The 26,873-nt window shown below is 42.9% G+C and overlaps 1 protein-coding gene across 1 annotated transcript; it reads right to left on the bottom strand.

Moving 5' to 3' along the window:
- Window positions 1-6,673: 6,673 nt before the first annotated feature.
- cratb (carnitine O-acetyltransferase b) lies at window positions 6,674-22,193 on the bottom strand. The gene is made up of 15 exons (XM_062999801.1): window positions 22,100-22,193; window positions 20,506-20,733; window positions 19,436-19,554; window positions 19,272-19,325; window positions 17,245-17,410; window positions 16,889-17,063; window positions 15,555-15,645; window positions 14,060-14,147; window positions 13,760-13,860; window positions 12,813-12,932; window positions 12,005-12,127; window positions 9,879-10,014; window positions 9,687-9,749; window positions 8,292-8,429; window positions 6,674-7,178 (listed from the first exon to the last, which is right to left on the bottom strand). Exons 1-15 carry the CDS (start codon window positions 22,145-22,147, stop codon window positions 6,975-6,977), a joined length of 1,854 nt encoding a protein of 617 aa, XP_062855871.1. The 5' UTR covers window positions 22,148-22,193; the 3' UTR covers window positions 6,674-6,974.
- Between the last annotated feature and the right edge of the window lie 4,680 nt (window positions 22,194-26,873).

Here is a 26,873-nt window from a genome sequence, read left to right as displayed (position 1 = left end):
ACAGCGCCCTGTGACCACTGATGAAGGTCTAGAAGATGACCGACTCAAACAGCAGCAATAGATGAGCGATCGTCTCTGACTTTACATCTACATGGTGGACCGACTAGGTAGGAACGTCTAATAGAGTGGACAGTGAGTGGACACGGTATTTAAAAACTCCAGCAGCACTGCTGTGTCTGATCCACTCATACCAGCACAACACACACTAACACACCACCACCATGTCAGTGTCACTGCAGTGCTGAGAATGATCCAGCACCTAAATAATACCTGCTCTGTGGGGGTCCTGACCATTAAAGAACAACATGAAAGGGGGCTAACAAAGCATGCAGAGAAACAGATGGACTACAGTCAGTAATTGTAGAACTACAAAGTGCTTCTATATGGTAAGTGGAGCTGATAAAATGGACAGTGAGTGTAGAAACAAGGAGGTGGTTTTAATGTTATGGCTGTGATGGTTATCACTGTCTGTTTTACCACCACTGTATGCTATTTAGGATCACAGTGGATCTGACTCACTAGGTGAAATGCAGGAAACACACCGGACAGGTCACCGGTCCATCGAGGGCAAACACACACACACACACACACACACACACACATTTCTTGTACCTCCTATAAACCTGACTGCATGTGTTTGTACTGTGGGAGGAAACCGGCTTTGCCAAACAGGCTTCTTATAATCATATAAAGTATTTTCACATATTTAGTAAGATATTTAATCATTAAGTGTACGATATTTTGTGTGCTGTGACCTAGGTCACAAAGAGAACACAACAATCAGATAGACATAAACATAACAAGGATGTGAAAACAAAGGATATCTGAGAAAGACAAGCTATCACATCACAAGGCCGAATTATTTAGAGCAGCGCCAGATGTAATTTTATTTTTGAATGACATGTATGTTTCATGGTATGTTTCTCTTTGTGTGTCCGACACCGAGGAGGGGGGTTGGTGATGGCGAGGGCGATAGAGGTATAAAAGACCTATGTAAAATTACTGGGTACTGCGGTATGCTTTTATACTGTATGTAAGAAACCAAACTTGAGCTTTCATTAAACTTCAATCCAGCTAAAAACAATTGTCGTGTTTGAGGGAGGGGAGGTCGGACGGGGGTACTTCTTTCTCGCTGCTACTGTGATGTGCTGGAGGAAAAAAGTTTTCCATGCTGTCTCTGCTGGACTGAGAATAGTCCACCAACCACAAACATCCAGACAACAGCGCCCCGTGGGCAGCATCCTGTGACCACTGATGAAGGTCTAGAAGATGACCAACTCAAACAGCAGCAATAGATGAGTGATCGTCTCTGACTTTACATCTACGAGGTGGAGCAACTAGGTAGGAGTGTCTAATAGAGTGGACAGTGAGTGGACACGGTATTTAAATACTCCAGCAGCGCTGCTGTGTCTAATCCACTCATAACAGCACAACACACACTAACACACCACCACCATGTCAGTGTCGCTGCAGTGCTGAGAATGATCCACCACCTAAATAATACCTGCTCTGTGGTGGTCCTGTGGGGGTCCTGACCATTGAAGAACAGGGTGAAAGGGGGATAAATCATGCAGAGAAACAGATGGACTACAGTCAGTAATTGTAGAACTTCAAAGTGATCCTATATGGTAAGTGGAGCTGATAAAATGGACAGTTAGTGCAGAAACAAGGAGGTGGTTTTAATGTTATGACTGATCAGTGTATATACACACCAATCAGGCATAACATTATGACCATCTTCCTAATATTCTGTTGGTCCCCTTTTTGCCACCAAAACAGCCCTGACCTGTCAAGGCATGGACTCCACCAGACCCCTAAAGGTGTGCTGTGGTATCTGGCACCAAGATGTCAGCAGCAGATCCTTTAACTCCTGTAAGTTGTGAGGTGGGGCCTCCATGGATCTGACTTGTTTGTCCAGCACGTCCCACAGATGCTCGATTGGATTGAGATCTGGGGAATTTGGAGGCCAAGCCAAGACCTCAAACTGGTTGTTGTGCTCCTCAAACCGTTCCTGAAGCATTTTTGCTCTGTGGCAGGGAGCATCATCCTGCTGAAAGAGGTCACAGCCATCAGGGGATACAGTCTCCATGAAAGGGTGAACATGGTCTGCAACAATGCTTAGGTAGGTGGTACATGTCAAAGTAACATCCACATGGATGGCAGGACCCAAGGTTTCCCAGCAGAACATTGCCCAAAGCATCACACTGCCTCCGCTGGCTTGCCTTCTTCCCATAGTGCATCCTGGTGACATTCATTGGTGGTCATAATGTTATGCCTAGTTGGTGTATATGTGTACAAATATTATATCCATAAAATTCCACCACACTGTTCAGCTGAATCAGGAATACAGAATAAGGACAGTCAGGGAATTTGCTTAGTAAAATTTGATCATTTCATTTTTATCAAACACTACATCCTGGTAAGGGTCACAGCGGGTTTGATTCCGAGCGTCCACTGTTGGGCCCTTTTTTTGTGTGTATTTATTTAGTAGCAGTGCTCGGAGTGGTCTGGTGTGAAAAAGCAGTTGATATGTAAAAAATGTGTCTATTATGTAAAATGTATAGATAGATACACTTTATGACCAAAAGTATTTGGACACCTGACCATAAGTGTGTCGGACGTCCCATTTCAAAAACAAACTGTATTAAAACAGAGTGACCTCTGTGTGATCTTTTAAGCTAGAACAACAGACACTCTTCTGAGAAGGCTTGTCACATGGCTTGTTGTATGTCTGTGGGAATTTGTGTCCATTTATTCAATGGCTGGGCACTGGTGTCGATGTTCCAGTTCATTCCAGAGTTGTTGAGTGGAGCTGAGATCAGGACTCTGTGCAGGACACTGGAGTTTCTTTAAGTGTTTATAGAGCTTGCTCATGCTAGAACAGGGAAGGTCCTTCCCTAAACTGTTCCTGCGAAGTCGGGAGCATATAATTCCCTTTATATCATTGATTTATTACACCTGTTAGCAGTTGTTGTGCCTGAAAAACATGCATTTAAAAATTAGAAGTGGCATCCCAATACTACTGACCATAGTGTATGTGAATTTCTTTCTGGTCAGGGTTTCAGTGAGTCCAGCCCCCTGAAATCAATGGGCGTAATGCAGAAACACAGGATGCCAATTCATCACCGGCCACTCCCGTCCTCAGACATAGCCAAACATGTCTCAATCATGTCTGTATGTAGATACCCGACCGGTCGACAGCACAGCTGGGGATTCGAACCAATTTCATACTCAATATGTTATAAACTAAATATATTCATACTCTGACACTGTATGGTAGATTAGATACACAACGTCCATATATTTATTGTTTTTTTCCAAAATGAGTATAAGACACACTTAGTAATGACATTACATTTATTCCAAGCACACTGTTTAAAGAAAATGATCCCACAATGCATTGCAGCCACCACTGTACCCCAATGCTCCATGTGTCTCCCAATACACAATGAAATCATAGCGTCTAGGGTCAGGGGCCCGGACTAGACTAGAGGACCCAGACTGGACTAGTGTCCTCCTGGGCTTCTGAGCAAGGCCCTCAACCCCCAACTGCTTGCTGTTGACTGGGGCTGAGGTCAGAGTTCTGTGCAGGACACTGGAGTTTCCAGAGTCACAGCAGAACAGGAACAGTCCTTCCCTAAACTATTGCAAAGTCGAACGCATACAGTGCCTTGCAAAAGTATTCAGCCCCCTTGAACTTTTCAACCTTTTGCCACATTTCAGGCTTCAAACATAACGATATGAAATTGTAATTTTTTGTGAAGAATCAACAACAAGTGGGACACAATCGTGAAGTAGAACGAAATTTATTGGATATTTTAAACTTTTTTTAAAAAAAAAAAACTAAAAAGTTTAGCAATATTATTCAGCCCCTTTACTTTCAGTGCAGCAAACTCACTCCAGAAGTTCAGTGAGGATCTCTGAATGATCCAATGTTGACCTAAATGACTGATGGTGATAAATAGAATCCACCTGTGTGTAATCAAGTCTCCGTATAAATGCACCTGCTCTGTGACAGTCTCAGAGTTCTGTTTAAAGCGCAGAGAGCATCATGAAGACCAAGGAACACACCAGGCAGGTCCGAGATACTGTTGTGGAGAAGTTTAAAGCCGGATTTGGATACAAAAAGATTTCCCAAGCTTTAAACATCTCAAGGAGCACTGTGCAAGCGATCATATTGAAATGGAAGGAGTATCAGACCACTGCAAATCTACCAAGACCCGGCCGTCCCTCTAAACTTTCAGCTCAAACAAGGAGAAGACTGATCAGAGATGCAGCCAAGAGGCCCATGATCACTCTGAATGAACTGCAGAGATCTACAGCTGAGGTGGGAGACTCTGTCCATAGGACACAATCAGTCGTACACTGCACAAATCTGGCCTTTATGGAAGAGTGGCAAGAAGAAAGCCATTTCTCAAAGATATCTATAAAAAGTCACCTGGGAGACACACCAAACATGTGGAAGAAGGTGCTCTGGTCAGATGAAACCAAAATCGAACTTTTTGGCCACAATGCAAAACGTTATGTTTGGCGTAAAAGCAACACAGCTCATCACCCTGAACACACCATCCCCACTGTCAAACATGGTGGTGGCAGCATCATGGTTTGGGCCTGCTTTTCTTCAGCAGGGACAGGGAAGATGGTTAAAATTGATGGGAAGATGGATGGAGCCAAATACAGGACCATTCTGGAAGAAAACCTGTTGCAGTCTGCAAAAGACCTGAGACTGGGACGGAGATTTATCTTCCAACAAGACAATGATCCAAAACATAAAGCAAAATCTACAATGGAATGGTTCACAAATAAACGTATCCAGGTGTTAGAATGGCCAAGTCAAAGTCCAGACCTGAATCCCATCGAGAATCTGTGGAAAGAGCTGAAAACTGCTGTTCACAAACGCTCTCCATCCAACCTCACTGAGCTCGAGCTGTTTTGCAAGGAAGAATGGGCAAAAATGTCAGTCTCTCGATGTGCAAAACTGATAGACATACCCCAAGCGACTTGCAGCTGTAATCGCAGCAAAAGGTGGCGCTACAAAGTATTAACGCAAGGGGGCTGAATAATATTGCACGCCCCACTTTTCAGTTTTTTATTTCTAAAAAAAGTTGAAAATATCCAATAAATTTCGTTCCACTTCACGATTGTGTCCCACTTGTTGTTGATTCTTCACAAAAAATTACAATTTCATATCGTTATGTTTGAAGCCTGAAATGTGGCAAAAGGTTGAAAAGTTCAAGGGGGCTGAATACTTTTGCAAGGCACTGTATTACTTCCTTTATATAATGGATTTATCACACCTGATAGCAGCTATTCTTGGTGAAACACATGTATTCAAAAGCTAGAAGGGGCGTCCCAATACTTTTGACCATATAGGGAATCCACTGGGAGGATTTATGGGTTTGTAATTGTTGGCCTGGAGTCGTGCAGCACCAACACAGTCTGCTACGCTATATACCAACTGTATAAACAGTGATATTACATATAATCAGATTTTGATAATTAGGGTATACAAACTAATCATATATACACTATATAGTGAGTGCAGTTAGTGTATATAGTAAGTAAGTATATATATTTTTTGACATATTGGTGTTTTTTTCCTCTTTTTACACCCACTGTATCCTGGTCAGGGTTGCAGAAGGTGTAGTTTTCTTGGAAGTACGTAGCATGCCAGCCAATATCATCGCCAGGGATTCGAACCCTGGATCCGGGGGTAGAGGGCCAATGTAATAAATACACCACTGTGCCATACGGTGATGTACATTCATTAGTGATTTCTGGTCTTGCCCTACACAGACTGTGACTCTTAGGATTCCCAGAATCTTTTCACAATATCATGTACAGTAGATGGTGAAAAATCTAAATGATATGCCTCATCTTGTATTTTCTAATACAAATTCTTGAATCTAGGGCTGTAGAGTAAAATGAATACTTACACAAACTGATCTGATGTGGCTGGTCTGTTTTAGACACCATTAATCTATTTATCGTAGTACCTGTCTGAGGATCAGCCACATTCAGAAGACTGAGACTCTCAAAATTCCCAGAATCTTTTCACAATATCATGTACAGTAGATGATGAAAGCCCTAAATTATATGCATTATCTTACGTATATCATATATATGTGTTGCAAATTTTAATTGTGTTTTTCCAAACATGAATCTGATCTGTTGTGCTGTTGTGGCTAGTCTGTTTTAATACTCGACGAGCAACTCGTTCTACACTATTTATTGTAGTAGCGTCTGTCTGGGGGTCTCAGGATTCACTAAATCTTTTCACAATATCATGTACAGTAGATGGTGAAAGACCTAAATTATATGCATCATCTTGCATTTTTTAATATTCTGCTTCTGTTGAAAATTTAAAATTCGTTTTTCTAAACATGAATCTAGTGCGGTAAACTCACATTAATATTTACACAAACTGATCTGATGTGAAATATTGGCGACCCGTTGTGTTGTTGTGGCTAGTCTGTTTTAAAACTCGACGAGCAACTCGTTCTATACTATTTAATCGTAGTAGCGTCTGTCTAAGGGGTTTAGGATTCACTGAATCTTTTCACAATATCATGTACAGTAGATGGTGAAAGACCTAAATTAGATGCATCATCTTATGTATAAAGTATGTGTTGCAAATTTTAAAGGTGTTTTTCCAAACATGAATCTAGTGCTAAAAAGTCACATTAATAATTACACAAACTGATCCGATGTGAAATATTGGCGACCTGTTGTGGTTAGTCTGTTTTAATACCTGACGAGCAACTCTTTCTATACTATTTAATCGTAGTAGCGTCTGTCTGAGGGGTTTAGGATTCTGGTTGGTCTGTTTAAGTACTCAGCTACTAATGAAATTGAAACAGGATTTAACACTTCTTTCTGATTCAGTCCTGCTGTACGTGTTAACATGGAGTGCTCTTTAATGATTCATCTCTTAATAAACGCTTGTACAGGTTCAGTAATGGAGTTTGTTATTTCTATACAGGCGGCTGCAGTAGCTTGTGCAGGTCGTAGAGGGCGCTCTCCAGCGTCACAGCCAGTTTCTCGGCGTTGGTCTCGTCGCAGCAGTTGAAGGCCGTGATGGAGAAGTGGATGTGATCCGGTTGTGGGTTGTAACAGACGGCGTAGCCATCGGGGACCAGAGGCCCGAAACTCATCACGCTGTCTGTGTTAGTTGGAACCTGAGTGATAGAATTTTTTTTAATCTATTATATTTTGTAAATATAAACAAATGTTGAATTTAAAGCTTAAAAAACATGTAAAAAGTTGGCACGGGAGCGTGTTTACCCCGTCTTCCATCACCTTTTTATTAATGACACTTTTTAATAATTTGGGAACTGGGGATTCGAATAGCTGCAGGCAGGACAGTCAAGCACGTGCACTCTACACTAGAATAACAGCCGCTCTTCTGAGAAGGCTTCTCATAAGACTTTGGAATATGTCTGTTAGAATATGTGCCCATTCAGTCAAAAGATGACAGTATTTGTAAGACTGGGCATTGCTGCAGGCAGGCCAGTGGAGCACATGCACTCTACAAAAGCCACTCTGTCGTGAAGCCTGGCATCTTCTTGCTGAAATAGTCTTGGACTTTTTGACTTCCAAGACAAAAGTACCTTCACCCATACGCAAGTCACCTATGATGTGGGCACTGATGCAACATTCTGGATGGTCCTGAATGGTCAGTTTTCTTTTAAAAACAAGCTGAATTGTGGACTCATCTGAGCACAACATACGTTACCACTGACTATCACTGTCTCATCAAGTGAGATGAGTTCAGGAAATCGACTGGCTTCCTCTCTGTGTATCAGTGTTTCAGGTTGGGTTTCTCGATACAGCAGCGGACCGTGTTAAGTAACAATGACTTTCAAAAGTTCAGCCAAGCCTATGTGGCTGAATTTATTACAGTAGCATCTGTCTGAGGGCTTGAAGGAGGTCAACCACATTCAGCAGTGATTTTACCCAGACAGAGATTCTCAGGGTTCCCAGAATCTTTTCATAATATTATGTACAGTAGATGGTGAAAGACCTAAATTATATGCAGTATCTTGCTTTTTTGAATATGTTGCCCCAACTTTCAAATGTGTTTTTATTACATTCTACAGTTCGTTTATATTTAAGTCCATATATTAAAGTTTGAGTACTTGTGTTATTTGAGTACAAATAACAAAACAAGAAGTGTTAACTACTCGTTTCTCAGCACTGTACATTCACGCACATACATTTCTGCATATAAACCATGTGAAATGAGACATTTAATGGGATTCCCATCCTTTCTCATCTTTTGGAGATGTTACCTGTCCTGTACGTAGTTTCCAGTGTGTGGCCAGCCCGTACGCCGTGTCCATGAACATCCTGGGTACGCTCAGTCCCTCCTCGATAGCCTGTAGCTTCAGACCCAGCAGGTGCCGGTCAATACCCTGTCCCTTCAGAGCCTGGCCAACACACACACACACGTACAGAGGAGGACATAAGTTTACATACACAGGCTGAAGTCATTATAACTCAGATTTATCCTCCAGATTAGGATCTGTACGTCACACAAGCAGAACTTCACAACTTCTGGGTCAGAAGTCAGTGGGGGCTCAGGTCAGGGCAGGACACTGGAGGTTCTTTCAATTAAACTGAGCTTTTCTTCATGTCTTTATAGTTTAGTTTATTAGGATTTTAACGTCATGTTCTACACACTTTGTTTACATTCATGACAGAAACAGTAGTTGCACGTCTTTGGACTGTGGGAGGAAACCGAAGCACCCAGAGGAAACCCACACAGACACGGGGAGAACATGCAAACTCCACACAGAAAGGCCCCGGACCGCCCCACCTAGGGATCGAACCCAGGACCTTCTTGCTGTGAGGCGACAGTGCTACCCACTTGGCCACCGTGCCGCCCTCATGTCTTTATAGAGCTCGCTCATGCTGGAACAGGAAAGGTCCGTCCCTAAACTGTTGCTGTAAAGTTGGAAGCATATAGTTTCCTTTATATAATTAATTTATTACACCTGTTGGATTTGTTGAGGCTGAAACACAAAATTTGAAAGGATGTCCCAATACTAGGGCTGCCACTAACGACTATTTTTCTTTCGATTAATCTATAGACTATTTTATCGATCAGTCTAAACGATTCATTTTACTTCAAAAAATGTAATTCAGAATCTCATTAAAGCTTCTTTTATTTTAAAAATAAACTGTACGGCTTAATAATATGGCACAAAACTAAATGTAAACAGGGTTTATGTCCATATTATCACATTCTCAAGTGCTCCATATTAAACAAAGTGCAGCACGTGTTTATGGTGTTCCGTACACAAAGCAAAGTGCTTCAACTTATAGCAGAAATAAAACAGAGGTAGGCGCGTCTCATTAAGTCCAACGTACAGTAAAGAGCCCAGATTCTAACCTACACATTCACTCTAAACTGCAGCTCTAGTGGGGTGTTCCCGGTCTGCAGTGGTCAGTATCTATCAAAGGTGGTCCAAGGAAGGAACAGTGGTAAACCGGCGACAGGGTCATGGGCGGCCAAGGGTCATTAATGCACGTGGGGAGCGAAGGCTGGTCCGTGTGGTCTGATCCAACAGACGAGCTACTGTAGCTCAAACTGCTGAAGAAGTTCATGCTGCTGTACAGCTGTTCCACTGCTGTACATCACACCGACACAAACGTGATGTCTGGAACACGGACGGTGATCTTACCTGATCGGTCAGCTGACTATAAGCATCCACAGCCTCCTTCAGCAGCTCCACCTTCACTTCCACCTAACACACACACACACACACACACACACACACACACACACACACACACACACACACACACACAGTTTCTAAAAGGCTCCCGTTAGCATTAAACTCATCAATCTGCCCTCGTTAGCTGGTGTAACTCACAGAGAGGGCGTGGTCATCAAAGGCCTGGACGAACTTGAGCGCCTGATTGGTGGGAGAGCGGATGTAGTCGATGCGTCCTCCTCGAAACATTCGGACTGAGGCGATGTCACAGGCGGGACACAGCTCGCCGTGCGCTCTGAGAAGACACAGACGTGCAGATTTCATTTTTACCAGCCACTTCGTCCTGGTCAGGGTTGTGGTGAGTCCAGTTCCATCTACCACAGTGATTCACAGTACATGGGGTCTGTCTGAAAACCTAGAGAGCTGCCTTGCTGCCTACCTGATCAGCTGCCTCAGTAGAGAGGATTCTAATAAGACATGGAGATTATAAGGCAGATTATTTAGACGCACTACTTATACAGAGGTTACGTTGATTACGTCACTGCAGCTTTGGCTTACTAAGCTAACACAGTTAGCATCAGACCATTCAAACCACTGGGTAGAGGCGGCACAACCCCTCTGTGTACTGAAAATGATTCAACTGTCCCTGACGAGCCCGAATGTACAAATAAACGACACTCGTATAATTACACCTTTATACAGATTAAACATCAATGATAATTTATTTACATTTGAAAAGAACTCTGTTGGTTGCTCCATATTGATTCATCCACCATGTTTGTAGTTTTTTGTGAGGAAAGTTGTGCCGCACTGAATGCTGGGATTGCCTTCAGCGCTGAGGAAGTGTCGGACGCTCCCTCATTATTCAGTCAGATTATCACTCAGAATTAAGGCGCCTTAGTAGGAGCATTTTAAATGATCTAAGAATTTAGACACGCCCTCTTCTCGGGAGTGTAGGATGACGTAAAATGCGACTGAAGAGAGATATCTGGCATGTCAAATATCTGGATCTAAGTTGGCCGACTGGCAATGAGTGCTATGTTGAACAGCCAATGAGAACGCAAGATACGGTGTGAGGGGAAACGCAGGAGAGGAGTGTAAACAGGTGGTACAGGGGTGTAATATAGTTTATATCAGAATACACCGGCACACACACAAGTTTTACAGTATTTCTGACCTTATCGTTCTCTACGAAACATAACACTGCATTGCAAAAAATATTTATTAACCTCCAACTCACTACAGAACAATCCATACTGTTCGTGTTGCCAAATCCACTCAGATTCATTTATTTTTTCTCTTTGATTTTACGCTGCACATCAGCACACAAACTTTGATCTCTCGCTACTTGTTGACGTGCATGTTTGGACGTGGCATCATTAAACCCCTCGTCACTTCTCACATTTGTTCTCTGGGAGATCAGAGAAGCTCGCCTGAGATTCCAGTTGGTGATAGACGGTGTAGTGTGTTTGACCCCCTATCACCGATCAGCCGTGTAGTGTGAAAGCCACACCGACCTGAAAGACTCCCGAGTACAAGAGATCCAGTCGTGTAGTGTGAACCGTACAGCGACCCGACCACTTGGAAAGTCGTGTAGTGTGAACTTGGCATTAGCAGCCCACGTCGGAGGGGGCTTGTGTCAGACAGATATACCCTCCTCAGATCGTATCAGGGTCTCCAGCAGCGAATGACTAACTGGCTATGACTAAATTGAAAGAAAAAGGAAGAAAATGCTTAAATAAAATAGAAAATGTGATTCATAGTGAGCACTAAATAATGTACCAGGATCTGGTACTGGGACATTAGTACCAATGCTTTGCCGCAGAAAACACTGGAGCAGATCATGAGGATGAAGCTCACAAGATTAAACAGTATTGAGATCCACTGTGTTATAGCGCCCACTGCTGGTCAACTAGTCCAGTCTAGCCTTATCAGTCCTAGTTACCAGCTCACAAACTCACATGAAACACAAGTGAATAAAATATATAAATAAAACACTAAATTATTTCATTTTGATTCGGAAAGACTTTAGTCGAGTTGAGCCGGGAGTTCAGAAGGACTGTTGGTGTTTGAGAGGGACCTTCAACCCTCGACTGACCCTCTCTGTGTCCAGATAAACCCTGGACAGATCAACTTACTGTTTAAGTATCCAAAGTGACTTACAACAACTGAACACAATTTAAGCAACTGAGAATTAGGGGCTTTTGCTCAGGGGTCCAACAGTGCCAACTAAACAATGATATGCCCTGTCTACCACTGCCCTGGTAGATAAACGTGTCCCTCACCTGTAATAAGCCAGCTGGATGGCGACCTGGATGAAGGCGTTGGGACTGAACTTCAGCTGTTTAGGGAATTCCTTTCCAAAGTTCTGGAAGTTAAAGCAGCTGATGTCCAGATCGTTGATGAGACTGAGGAGAGAGCGGTCATCTATTAGCCAACAACACAAAAGCTAAATTCAAAGTATTTGTGTCCACAATTTGTGTTTCATGGGCCGATTTTCCGCCTGGTGCTCCATAAACCGAGTTTCCATAAATAAGTGACCCAATCTTGAGCCTAACACATGACCTCATTCCAGAGATCAGAACTCTGTGCAGGACACTGGAGTTTCTTTAAACTGAGCTTTTCTTCATGCCTTTATAAAGGGCCTTCCCTAAACTGTTGCGACAAAGTTGGAAGCATATCATTTCCTTTATATAATTAATTTATTACACCTGTTAGTAACTGTTGTGGCTGAAACACATAAATTCAAAGTTTACAAAGTGTAAATAAACCAAGTTTCATTTTAACGTTTTATCACTGCTCTATCCTGGTCAGGGTTGTGGTGGGTCCAGAGTCTCAGGTATTACTAAATCAATGTGGTAACAATGCAGAACCACACCCAAACAGATCGCCAAGACCCATAGCCAATCAAGCCTGTTTGTAGATGCCCAGACGGCAGATATCACACCCCTGGGGATTCAAACTCTGGATCCCAGTAGTAGTAGGCGCCACCCGAGCACTTCATTTCACTATTACTCTAGAATCTTTGTATGAATATTGTTGTGTCTAGAGATCGTCACTCGTAATAAAACATGTACAGGAGTGTAAACTCACATGTTGAGGTTCTGCTTGGCCATCTCCAGGTCCCACTTGATAGCCCGGTCGATGTAGAAGTAGAGCTTCTTTGGCATGGGCAGCGGGACGAGAGGAGCTCGGACCGGATCAGGCTTCTTACTGTAGCACAGAGGGAACAACAGGGGTAAGATGTTCACATTTTAATATTTAACAGATGCTTTTATCCAAAGCGACAGTATACAGTCAGTATACAGTCTTAGCAATTGAGGGTTAAAGGCCTTGCTCAAGGGTCCAACTGTGGCAACCTGGCATTGGTGGGGTTTGAACCAGCAACCTTCTGATTACTAGTCTTTCTATCTTTCTGTCTGTCTGTCTACCTACCTACCTACCTATCTGTCTATCTGCCTGTCTATTCAGCTCTCTGTCTGTCAGACGGCCTATCTATCTGTCCGTCCGTCCATCCATCCATCCAGCTGTCTGTCTGTCAGACGGTCTATATATCTTGTCTGTCTACCTATCTATCTGTCCATCTATCTGTCTATGTCTGTCCACATATCTGTCTACCAGTCTGTCTGTCTATCTATCTATTTATCTACCTGCCTGTCTATCGATCTATGTCTGTCTGTCTGTCTGACAGTCTATATATCTGTCTATCTATCTGTCTATCTATCTCTGTCTGTCAGACGGTCTATATATCCATATATCTGTCTGTCTGTCTGTCTATCTATTTAAACTTGTACATGAGCACCCCCTTGTGGAGGCTTTACGTTACACCTTGTAAACCACAGTGGGACCAGATTACCACCAACACAGTGGTGACCTTGCTGTGTTGGGGTTGGAACCTTGAGGTCCTGTTACCTCGAAGCACTAAGATATCACCGATCCAGATGATTTCTAATAAAGTGGTCGGTAAGTGTGTAGGGTCGAAGCTGTAAATATAAGATACATTAGTGTGTGTGTGTGGATGTGTGTGTGTGTGTGTGTACCAGTAGTGCAGAACATGGTCGAGCAGTGTAGCTATTGGAGGAGCTTCAGCCGTAGCCTGTTCATACAGGAGCCCCCATGATCCGTCTTCACTCACCACGAACTGCACACACACACACACACAAACACACAGGAGATTTAGCATGTTCACCTTACAATAAATAAAACTCATCTTTTATCTAAAAACAAAACCAGCACATAAAACATTCCACTTTACATCACTGACGTCATAATAAATATTTTTATTCAATTAAATGCAGAATATTTAAAGTATTTATATTATAAGCAGTAGCTCCGCCCACCTGTAACGTTTTATCAAACCAGCGGTTTCCGCTGTTGGAGTAAGTCCCGCCTCCATGCAGGATCTGAGCCGTCATTCTGCTGGAGTACCTGTCAATCATCCATCACACACAGATAACACCAGTCAAACAACAATTAATTACTTAATATTAATATTAACAATTAATAAAACAGTTTTGGAGGGTGGTTCAAATCTCAGATCTGATATCAGCCGGGCGGGCGCCTACACAGACACACGACTGGCTAAGTGTCTATAGGGGGAGGGACAAAGGCTGAAACAGGGATACTCGTCGCTGGTGTAAGTGCAGCTTCTGCTGACCGGTTGAGGCGTCTGTGCCAGGGACAGCTGATCATGTGAACCCTAGCAGGTGAAAAGAAGTAAACAGCAGCTGCACAAACAGGTCAGTGACAGTGGTTAATGTACTGGACTAGTAATCAGAAGGTTGTGGGTTTAAGCCCCACCACCGTCCCTGAGCAAGGCCCTTAACCCTCAATCGCTTTGGATTAAAATATCTTCTAAAACTGTAATTAAGGGTGCATAAGGGCCTTGGCCCTCCTGAGATGAGGTGGGCGTGGCATTTGGCTCAGGTGAGCCAAATATGAGCTTACATTTACATGTGTGACATTTAGCGGATGCTTGTATCCAAAAAAAATGATTAAGGGTTCAGGGCCTCAGAGTTTTTGACTAATGTAGTAACTAACATAAGTAAAATAAACCTGTTACTTCAATTCTGGATAGAAATTTGGAAAAAAAAACCAGATTGCAGGAACTAAAACACAAAATTAAATAAATAAAATTTTCTTTTTACACTTTGAGCATAAGCAATAAACAATCTCAAGTATAAATAAAGAGAATCTTTTTTCCCACTGAGCAACAAAAATTACATTTAAAAGGGACACAAGAAACAAAAAGAAGCCACAATTACAAAAAATAAAGCAAAAATACAAAAGGACTAGAAATCCCTACAGTTTGTTTATACATATTTCTGCATTTGTTATTTTATCTCCTAATCTAGTCGCATTCAATTCCCCAGATGTATCTCATCTACTGCTTCAGACCCCTAGCTCGAGCGAGGAGGGCCGTACCAAACACACGCCCCGTCCGACACGTGCAGTTGCCAACCACTTCTTTTCCCCAGCACACAGGAATCAGTAACACATACAGAGAGTCACGCACTGCTCTCCGTTATTCACCGTCTCTGTGCAGCGCCTCCACCGGCCAGCAGAGGTCGTTTATTCAGCCCTCCCACCCGGCAGACATTAGCCAATCAAGTCTGTGTAGGTACACGTCTGGCTGACAGAAGCTGAGTTTCGACCTTAAGGGCTCGAGATCTCAGCACTCGCACCTATAGTTTGTTGAGCCAAACCAAAATTAAAAAGTGCAATTATTATTGAAAATGAATCGCCGCATCACGTTTCTCCTTCACCGAAAACAAACCGAGAGGAAAAAAAATCCAGAAGCTGAGAGAGACATCAATACAATAAAGCAGCTCGTACTTCTCATCGCAGATGGTCATGACTGGAGAGTCCAGACACAGAGTGAAGATTCCTTTCTCTATCAGCCTCACCGACTCCTTATTGATCTTATCTGAGGGAGAGCAGAGCACAGAGATCAAAAGACCAGAAGGACTCCATTCAGGCTTCTTACTGTAGAACCTTGGTGCTTTTGTCATGGAAAATGGTGAGAATGCAAAAGAAGTCGGACTGGATTGAAAAAGATTTATTAAAATACGGTTATGGGTTCTTACAGCAGTATATGAGCTGAAGAACTAAGAACAGAACTGTGGACCTCTCTTTATACTGCTCTAGTCACGTTTACAGTTTCTCTGAAACTTGGGTGTAGGACTTTGGAACCAACCATTCTGTGATAACCTGTTGTTCCTCATTTGCTTACAACATCCTGCTTATCTCTGTACTCTCCACTCCAGTCGTACTTGCTTAAACAGCAACATGACTGTGAGGATTTATGCACGAGCAGCATAATACTAATATTCAGACTATACTAAGCATAAAATCTGACCTTCCTACTACACTTTTTAGAGAACCAGTCTGTTTTTCCATCAGTTTTGGGAGCCAAGGATGCATCATAAACAGAAGTAAACCGTACTAACATGACAGCAGAGCGTGTAGGTTACCTGTGGGGATTTGTGCTGCTGTTACAGATGTTTGTTTTTATGTAAAAAGCATCGATCAACTCTTGGTGATGATGATGATGATGTAGAAGGTGACGTGCTTGTTTGCAGATGTGGAAAAAAAAAAACTAGCAGCCATATAATTGATGTTCATGGCTGCCCACTGTTGGCACTTTCGGCGGTGGACAGGGGTCAGCATGGGCACCCTGACTGGTCTACAGCTATGCAGCCCCATACGCAACAAACTGCGATGCACTGTGTATTCTGACACCTTTCTATCAGAACCAGCATGACCTTCTTCAACAATTCCCTTCCCTAAACTTGCTGCAAAGTCGATGAGGTCAGAAGTATTTGGACACCTGAGCATGATAATACTGGACGTCCCATTTCAAAAAATACTCTATTAAAGCCTAGTGACCCTCTGTGTGATCTTTTCAGCTAGAACAACAGCCGCTCTTCTGAAGTGGCTTCTCACAAGACTTTGGAGTATGTCTGTGGGAATTTGTGCCCATTCCGTCGAAAGATGACAGCATTTGTATGGCTGGGCACTGAAGTTGGTGTTCCAATTCATTTCTAAAGTCAGGACGCTGGAGTTTCTTGATATTTAAACCGAGCTCTGCCAACACGCCTTCCACCAGCTTAAGGAATCTAATGCATGTATGAACCTGTGTGTGTGTGTGTGTGCGTGTGTGTGGTTACCCTGCAGCAGTCGGTTGTACGCCTGACCCCACGTGTGTCTATGCTCACTGGTCAGAATTCCCATGGGCTCCTTATCGGTCTTCCAGGACTGAGAGCGAATCCGACAGAGCTGAGAGTGAATCTGACCCTCAGTGAGAGGAGTTCCATCACTGTTGTACACATCCAGCTGGAAGAACTATACACACACACACACACACACACACACACACACACACACACACACACACACACACACACACACACACACACACACACACATCAGTACCTAGTGTCCATCCTCTGTAGCGAAACACACACGCCCCATCCTCTGTAGCGAAACACACACACACACACACGCCCCACGTCGAGGCTCTCACCTGGTAGTTTCTCACCACGGTGATGTGGGTGGGGCCTCGGCGGGGCCGGCCGTAGTGAACCACGTGATCGCGCTTCGGCCCCGGAACCCGACAGGACGAGAAGAGATGAGGGAACAGCTCCATACACATGGGCCTGCCTCGCATAAACTCCACAGCCAGCTGACCACTACATCACAGACAGGAGAGAGTTTTAACTACATGAGAATGAGGGTCTAAAGTATCTGGACACCTGAGCAGGAGCTTGTCGGACGTCCCATTTAAAAAGCGTATTGTACTAAAACAGAGTGACCGCTATGTGATCTTCTCAGCTAGAACAACATCCACTCTTTTGAAAAGGTTCATCACAAGATTCGGGAAGTATGTCTGTGGGAATTTGTGCCCATTCAGTCAAAAGATTAGATCAAGAAAGCCTCAGTTGATGTTCCAGTTCATCCCATTTACATTACATTTACATTTTCAGCATTTAGGAGATGCTTTTTATCCAAAGCGACTTACAGTTGTGACAGTATACAATCTAAGCAAGTGAGGGTTAAGGGCCTTGCTCAAGGGCCCAACAGTGACAACCTGGCAGTGGTGAGACTTGAACCCACAACCTTCTGTTTACTGGACCAGTACCTTAACCACTAAGCTACAACTGCCCTACATCATCCCAGAGCTGTTGAGTGGGGCTGAGGTCAGGTTTCTTTAAATAGAGCTTGCTCATGTTGGAACAGGAAAGGTCCTTCCCTAAACTGTTGCTGCAAAGTTGGAGGCATAGAATTCCCTTTATATAAGAGAGTAAGGGAATCTACACAGACATGATGACTTAAGTCCTGCAATGAATTGGCACCCTGCCTATGGTGTACCAGTGTTTTCTTGTGGAACTGGACCTGCTGTGACCCTGACCAGGATACAGTGGCTGATGAAAATGACCGGGGTGTTTCCTACTTTTCACCCATTGAGTCTGACCCACTGTGACCCTGACCGGGATAAAACGGTGGTAAAACAGACAATGAATGTATAAATACACTGATCAGCCATAACATTAAAACCACCTCCTTGTTTCTACACTCACTGTCCATTTTATCAGCTCCACTTACCATATAGAAGCACTTTGTAGTTCTACAATTACTGACTGTAGTCCACCTGTTTCTCTGCATGCTTTGTTAGCCCCCTTTCACCCTGTTCATCAATGGTCAGGACCCCCACAGGACCACTACAGAGCAGGTATTATTTGGGTGGTGGATCATTCTCAGCACTGCAGTGACACTGACATGGTGGTGGTGTGTTAGTGTGTGTTGTGCTGGTATGAGTGGATCAGACACAGCAGCACTGCTGGAGTTTTTAAATACCGTGTCCACTCACTGTCCACTCTATTAGACACTCCTACCTAGTTGGTCCACCTTGTAGATGTAAAGTCAGAGACGATCGCTCATCTATTGCTGCTGTTTGAGTCGGTCATCTTCTAGACCTTCATCAGTGGTCACAGGACGCTGCACCACGGGGCGCTGTTGGCTGGATATTTTTGGTTGGTGGACTATTCTCATATTCTCAGTCCAGCAGTGACAGTGAGGTATTTAAAAACTCCAGCAGTGCTGCTGTGTCTGATCCACTCATACCAGCACAACACACACTAACACACCACCACCATGTCAGTGTCACTGCAGTGCTGAGAATGATCCACCACCTAAATAATACCTGCTCTGTGGTGGTCCTGTGGGGGTCCTGACCATTGAAGAACAGGGTGAAAGGGGGCTAACAAAGCATGTAGAGAAACAAATGGACTACAGTCAGTAATTGTAGAACTACAAAGTGCTTCTTTATGGTAAATGTTATGGCTGATCAGTGTATGTGTATATACAGTATAATAACAGCAGTGCTAAATGAGTGTCTGGTGCTGGCAGACTAATACATAAGTACATGTAACGTACTAATTCTGGTGTTAAGGTTAAGTCTAAATTTAGGGAAGCACCTCTCACCGCTCCTACACCCCAGATAATAAAAACAGGAGCCACGTTGTGTGTTTATAATGTTATGAAAGAACAAACCTGTCCACTCTGGTTTTGAAGTCTAGAACTGCAGAGATGAGCTTTGCTGCAAACCTGAAATACAACAGATTCAGATCAGCCTTCAAACGTACACACACTGTTGGGCCCTTGAGCAAGGCCCTTAACCCTCGATTGCTGAAACTGTATTCGGTGTGTGTACTCACTCCAGCTGACCCCTCCAGTCGCTGAAGTCTCCGCGGGGCAGAGAGATGGCCGGGTTGGAGTGAACGGCCAGGGGCTGACGACTCTCCAGATACGCCCACTGTACCCACCAGTCCGAGATCTACACACACACACACACACACACACACACACACACACACACACACACATTATAAATACAAGCTACCAGTTCACTCTAACCTATACATCGATCAGCCATAACATTAAAACCACCTCCTGGTTTCTACACTCACTGTCTATTTTATCAGCTCCACTTACCATATAGAAGCACTTTGTAGTTCTACAATTACTGACTGTAGTCCATCTGTTTCTCTGCATGCTTTGTTAGCCCCCTTTCACCCTGTTCATCAATGGTCAGGACCCCCACAGGAGCACCACAGAGCAGGTATTATTTAGGTGGTGGATCATTCTCAGCACTGCAGTGACACTGACATGGTGGTGGTGTGTTAGTGTGTGTTGTGCTGGTATAAGTGGTTTTTAAACACCTCACTGTCCCTGCTGGACTGAGAATAGTCCACCAACCAAAAATATCCAGCCAACAGCGCCCCGTGTGCAGCGTCCTGTGACCACTGATGAAGGTCTAGAAGATGACCAACTCAAACAGCAGCAATAGATGAGCGATCGTCTCTGACTTTACATCTACAAAGTGGAGCAAGTAGGTAGGAGTGTCTAATAGAGTGGACTGTGAGTGGACACAGTATTTAGAAACTCCAGCAGCGCTGCTGTGTCTGATCCACTCATACCAGCACAACACACACTAACACACCACCACCATGTCAGTGTCACTGCAGTGCTGAGAATGATCCACCACCTAAATAATACCTGCTCTGTGGTGCTCCTGTGGGGGTCCTGACCATTGAAGAACAGCATGAAAGGGGGCTAACAAAGCATGCAGAGAAACAGATGGACTACAGTCAGTAATTGTAGAACTACAAAGCGCTTCTATATGGTAAGTGGAGCTGATAAAATGGACAGTGAGTGTAGAAACAAGGAGGTGGTTTTAATGTTATGGCTGATCAGTGTATGGTAACCACTGTACGTGTGGGGTTACCCAGTTGTGCGAGTGCTTGGTTCGTCTCTCCAGGCCGTGCTGTAGCCTCTCGCCCAGGCCCCCGGCGCCGCCGAAACGCTGCACCGTCTTGCGCGTGTGCTGCAGCTCGTCCGGAGGCAGGAGCGGCTCGAGCGCCAGCAGGTAGCGCTGCAGCGTCTGAGCTAACGGAGGAACCGGCTGAGGAGGGGGGACGAGATCTGAGGAGTGATGAACCCGTCTCACCGGCACCTGAGAGCACACAGGAGAACACGCAGTGATGGGTAACACCAGCATACGGACATGACTGAGCAGAACGATGAGGAATGAGCTTTTTAAATTATGGGTGCAGGGTATTTTCCTCATTTTGGGGTAGATTGTCCCCATTAATAATGATGCAGGGAGACAAAACAAACGTTGGATGCTGGTCAGTCTCAGACATGATCAACACTGGATGAGTTGTATCCAGATCAGAAAGACATTTTTATACAAAGCGACTGACAACTGGAGCTAATTACTCAAGCAATTAAGAGTTAAGGGCCTTGCTCAGGGGCCCAAGAGTGACGACTTGGTGGTGATGAGGCTTGAAAAAGTAAATAGTTTGTAGATTACAGATGCACACGAGTCAACTACACTACACAGCCAAAAGTATGTAGGCATACTTCTAACATGGGGATTCAAACCTATTGGCCTAATGGCCCCTAAACCAAGGGCCAGTGATAGCTCAGTGGTTAAGGTACTGGACTAGTAAACAGAAGGTTGCCGGTTCAAGCCCCGCCACCACCAAGTTGCCACTGTTGGGTCCTTGAGCAAGGCCCTTAACCCTCAATTGCTCATTGTGTAAGTCGCTTTGGATAAAAGCGTCTGCTAAATGCTGAAAATGTAAATGTATTACATAGTTCATTTTGTACATATGGTTCATTATACGGCATGCTATTTAAACTATTTAACATATTTAGGTTTTTGTGAATATATAACAACAGCAACATTCATTATGTACACATACGGTAGGATAAGCTATGCTTCCAAAAGTATGTGGACACAGTTTCTAACATGGTGATTTAAACTTATTACATAGTTAATTCTGTACAGATACCACAAGAGCAGCATTAAGCAAGTTCAAATTATTCCATATGTACAGATACTGTAAGCTAAAGTATGTATGTAGACAAAGCTTCTAACTATAAGATATATTTAATGTAAGTTAACAGTTTATAAATTACAGATTAAATAACAATAAATCACAAGTGCACAAGTCAAATACTCTACAGTACATGTAAAAAGTATGTAGACACATCTGACTAGAGGATTTAAACTTGGCAAATAGTTCATTTCACACAGATATTACAACAATAACCCCACTGCAAGTGCAAATACTCCAGGATACACTAGATGATCAATAGTATGCAGACATTCCTTCTCATTACAGATTTCAAACTTGCTTTTTGGAGGTGCTTATGCATTGAAAGAACACAATATGACCACAGATATACAGACGTACCATACAGCAGCCTGGTAATCACTAATACACTACTACACAGTCATAGGTATGCAGACACCACAACCTAACTAGTGGTTTAAACTTGCAAAATTAAAACTCACAGTTTGTTTTACTTACTGTAAGTCGCAGTGCGAAGTTTACTCGGCTTATTGTTTCCAAAATCATGACTGCAAGCTGTTTGTAGCGCCGATTTAAAGCCTAAAACTCATCAAAACAAAAATAAACAGAAGTTGGAGTTCCACCCAACATGCAAACGCATTACTCCCACAGGCAGGCTGCAAAATAATAATAACAAATGCTGATCAGTTCATCGTGCACAGGAATGTGAACAGCAGTACTGTTCTAGTACTAATGTCATCGAGTCAGCACTTTGTTTTGGATTAGTTTTGCAGTTTAGGATTAAGTTCGTGTTGCATTGCACGTCCAAAAAATCAGGAAGAGCCAACAACACGTGTGCAGTGTTTGGGCGAGTCTCATTTCAGGTCCACACACACACCCTAGTTCACTTTCTGCACACAATCACTCAAAGAGTCGATTCTCTAAACTGCATACTTATTCGAAATTAAGAGAGTCGACTTAAAAGAGTCGATTCATTTCTGATATCGCTCCCAAGACATAGAAATCTAAAGAGTCGATTCCAAGAGTTTAATCTCCTACGCTGCATAAGTATTCAAAACTGAGAGAGTCGACTCTAGGAGTCAAAACCTAGAAATCTAAAGAGTCGATTCCAAGAGTCTAATTTCCTATACTGCATAAGTATTCAAAACTGAGAGAGTCGACTCTAGGAGTAGATTCATTTCTAATATCACTCCGAAAACCTAGAAATCTAAAGAGTCGATTCCAAGAGTCTAATATCCTATACTGCATAAGTATTCAAAATTAAGAGAGTCGACCTAAACGAGTCGATTCATTTCTGATATCGCTCCCAAGACATCTAAAGAGTCGATTCCAAGAGTCTAATCTCCGTCACCGCATAAGTATTCAAAACTGAGGGAGTCGACTCTAGGAGCCGATTCATTTCTATTATCGCTCCAAAAACATAAAAATCTAAAGAGTCGATTCCAAGAGTCTAATCTCCGTCACCGCATAAGTATTCAAAAATGAGGGAGTCGACTCTATGAGCCAATTCATTTCTATTATCGCTCTAAAAACATAAAAATCTAAAGAGTCGATTCCAAGAGTCTAATCTCCGTCACCGCATAAGTATTCAAAACTGAGGGAGTCGACTCTATGAGTCGATTCATTTCTAATATCGCTCTAAAGCGCAGGGAATCTAAAGAGTCGATCCCACAAACATTTAGTTGATTCTGAGTAAATGTTCCTTTATTTATTCGTTCATTCATTCATTGCTTGCTGTTCTATATGGGGTCGCGGTGGGTCCGATTCAATGGGTGAAAAGTAAGAAAGACCCCCGGACAGGTCGCCATTTCATCACAGGGCAAGCACACGCGCACACACGTACGCACACACACACACACACACACACACAGGACAGACACACACTTAGGGCAAATTTTACAAGCTCAAATTTTTGGACTTGTGGGTGGAAACCTGAAGAAAACCCACACAGACACGGGGAGAACATGCAAAACTCTGCACAGAAAGTACCCGGACCGCTCCACCTGGGATCGAACCCAGGACGTTCTTGCTGTAAAAAAATTAATAATAATATTGACTAAATGTAGTCGGGCTTGTATGTTTCTCATGCCACCTGACCGCACAGCCCAGACATTTGAAGAATAGGGGAGATTGTTGTCACATTTAATACATAACCAGTATTACTTATATTACACATATACAGTATTACATATAGTAACACATATATTTTAAATGTAATATCTTTCAGTCATGTGGTGTTTGTGGGGTTTCACCCCACATTCAATCTCAATAGGATTAATATTTAGGGACAGTGGTAGCCTAGTGGGTAGAGCTTTGGGCTATCAACCGGAAGATCGGAGGTTCAAATCCAGGCTCTGCTATGCAGCCACTGTTGGGTCCTTAAGCAAGACCCTTAACATTCTCTGCTCCAGGGGCGCCGTATGATGCTGGGATAAGCAAAGAAAGAATTTTATTGTACTGTACAACTGTATATATGACAAATAAAGCATTTCTTCTTGTTCTTATTAGGCCTTTGGCCATTCCAGAATTCCCTATTCCTTTCTTTTGAGCCTTTCGTTGATGGATTTAATGGAATGTTTTCTTTTGTTGCTGTTCCCAGATATTCTAATGTTGGATTAGTCTACTCAAAGCAAAGTACATTGTTCCAGAAGTCCTATGTGTTCTCTCTGGCAAACTGTAGTCTTGCCCTGATGATTTTTTTTAAAGCCAATCAAACGTGTGTAGTCAGCCCTGGTTGTATTAAACACATTGTAATGCTGATATAATCTGCACACACATTTACATTTACATTTTCAGCATTTAGCAGACGCTTTTATCCAAAGCGACTTACACAATGAGCAACTTAGGGTTAAGGGCCTTGCTCAGGGACCCAACAGTGGCAACTTGGTGGTGGTGGCGGGGCTTGAACCGGCAACCTTCTGTTTACTAGTCCAGTACCTTAACCACTGAGCTATCACTGGCCCCACACATGGCGTTACTAAGACTAAAAGTGAACACTACTTAAAATAATAACCAAACACTTTCTAATTCCCACGGTAGCGGCAGGAGCTGCTCGCCCTGTTACAGGTTCAGAGATAATAAAAAAAAAAAATAGCCTTTGCTTGTGTTGCGCCGGCCCTGTGTGTAGTCTATTGCTATGCATCTTGAGGTCTGCTTTTTAGCTGAACTTGCTAGGACGGCCTGACTTGTTTCAAATGTTCTCCAGCGTAATGGCTGATTTCCAGTTGTTCCTCCCAGACTACATCCTTCTTCCTAAAGGCCTCAGAAATCTCTTTGTATCTTGTCATGGTGATACTACTCACTTTAACATTTTAGAGAAAGCCATATTTAATAGATAGATAGATAGATAGATAGATAGATAGATAGATAGATAGATAGATAGATAGACAGATAGACAGATAGACAGATAGATAGATAGACAGACAGACAGACAGACAGACAGACAGACAGACAGACAGATAGATAGATACTTTATTGATCCTTTGCAGGAAATTTCTTTGTTACAGCAGCTCACATCAGACAACATACAACTTATTATAAATTATTCTTAATTATTCTTAATTATTATGAGTTGTTGAGCAGTCTGATTGCAGTTGTAAGGAAAGATTTCCTGTAGCGTTCAGTCCTGCATTTGGGAGGAATCAGTCTGTGACTGAAGGTGCTCTTTCGAAACACCTCCAGGGCATGATGTGCCTGTGAATGTTGTTTAATTATCGAGCTTTGTAAGCATTCTTAACTGTGCTACCTGCTGAACTGAGTCCTGTTCAGACCCCACTATGGAGCTGGCCTTTTTGATCTGTTTGTTTATGCGGTTTGTGTCCGTTGTTCTAGCACTCTCACCCCAGCAAACCACTCCAAAGAAAAGAGCACTGGCCACCACAGACTGATCAAAGGTGGTCAAAAAAGGGCCTGCTGATGTTGAAAGATCTCAGCCTTTTAGAAAAGTACAATCTGCTCTGTCCCTTTTTGTACACAGTCTCCATGTGTCTAGACCAGTCCAGCTTGCTGTCTAGCTGAACTCCAAGTTCCACCTCGGTTCCTAGAATAGTAACTGGCTCAGGATCTTTCCTCCTCCTTCTAAAGTCCACCACCGTGTCTTTAGTTTTTGAGATGGTGAGTTGTAGGTGGTTGTTGCTACACCAGTCCAAAAAATGTCCCTGTATTTTTGCTCACATCCTGCCTTAATACAACCCACGACTTGATGAGACAAAGGAGCACATTCAGTGCAAGACTCATTCTACCAAAATGCACCACAGAGCGCCACAGGAAGTCTTGTCTACCTGTGGCCAATAAACTCTATAATTCCTCTCTTAATGTGTGACACTATGGTTCATCTGTGCAATATTCAGTATTCATATGTGCAATAATAATAATGCAAGCATTTTAATTATTTAATTATGTGTATATAACTTTTTAACTTCTATTTGCAAAATTTTCTTTTTTTCTTTGTTTTAAGCTAGTAGAGTGTTTATTCTTTCTACATAAATGGGTGCTACTGTAAGAACTGCAATTTCCCTCTGGGATCAATAAAGTATCCTGATTCTGATGACTGCTGAATCATCAGAACATTTCTGAAGAAAACAGTTGTGGGAGTTATACTGAAAGTCTGATGTATACAGCATAATATCTGAGGTTTAAATAAGACATTCTCCTTTGAAATCCTCTCTAACAATGCTCTTAATCAAAGAAAATTCATCTATTCCATCATCCTTGAAGTTCCCATCACAGCCCCGACTATGACTAACCCACTGCATTCTATAACGAGGGATGGTGCATGTGATGGACAACTAATCTATCCAATCAGTATAGCGATTACAATTTACTAGCCAATCAGGATGCAGAAGGCGGGACACCAACCACCAATACTGTTACGGTGGTGTGATTTAACGGATTACAGGTGGGAAAAACAATCCGAATGAAAATGATGGAAAACTGAAATACGTCGCCTGAAGCTGATTTATATCTTCTATAATTTAATTATCTACTTTATTAACCTGCCTAGTATTGCAAAATTAGCTTTATTATATCGATAGGCACATATTTAACCGTGTTAATCCGACGAACGGGCGCTTTTATTCGTTTTGGGTAAGTGTTGAAATGTGTATGTACTGGGCCGTATGCCAAATCGCTTCTGGCTCACTATACTAGTGCGTTACTTAGGGTGTGTTTGAATCGCGTATGCACCCTATGTAGTGCACTACAAAGACTTGACGCAGGCGTTTGAAATTTAGCCCTGGAAATCCTTGAGTTAGCATTTGGATTTTGATTTAAG

The sequence above is a fragment of the Trichomycterus rosablanca genome, chromosome 1 (assembly GCF_030014385.1).
Source record: "Trichomycterus rosablanca isolate fTriRos1 chromosome 1, fTriRos1.hap1, whole genome shotgun sequence".
Lineage (NCBI taxonomy): Eukaryota > Metazoa > Chordata > Actinopteri > Siluriformes > Trichomycteridae > Trichomycterus > Trichomycterus rosablanca.
Note: the sequence above shows the minus strand (reverse complement) of the source record. Positions and strands in the feature narration are given on the sequence as shown.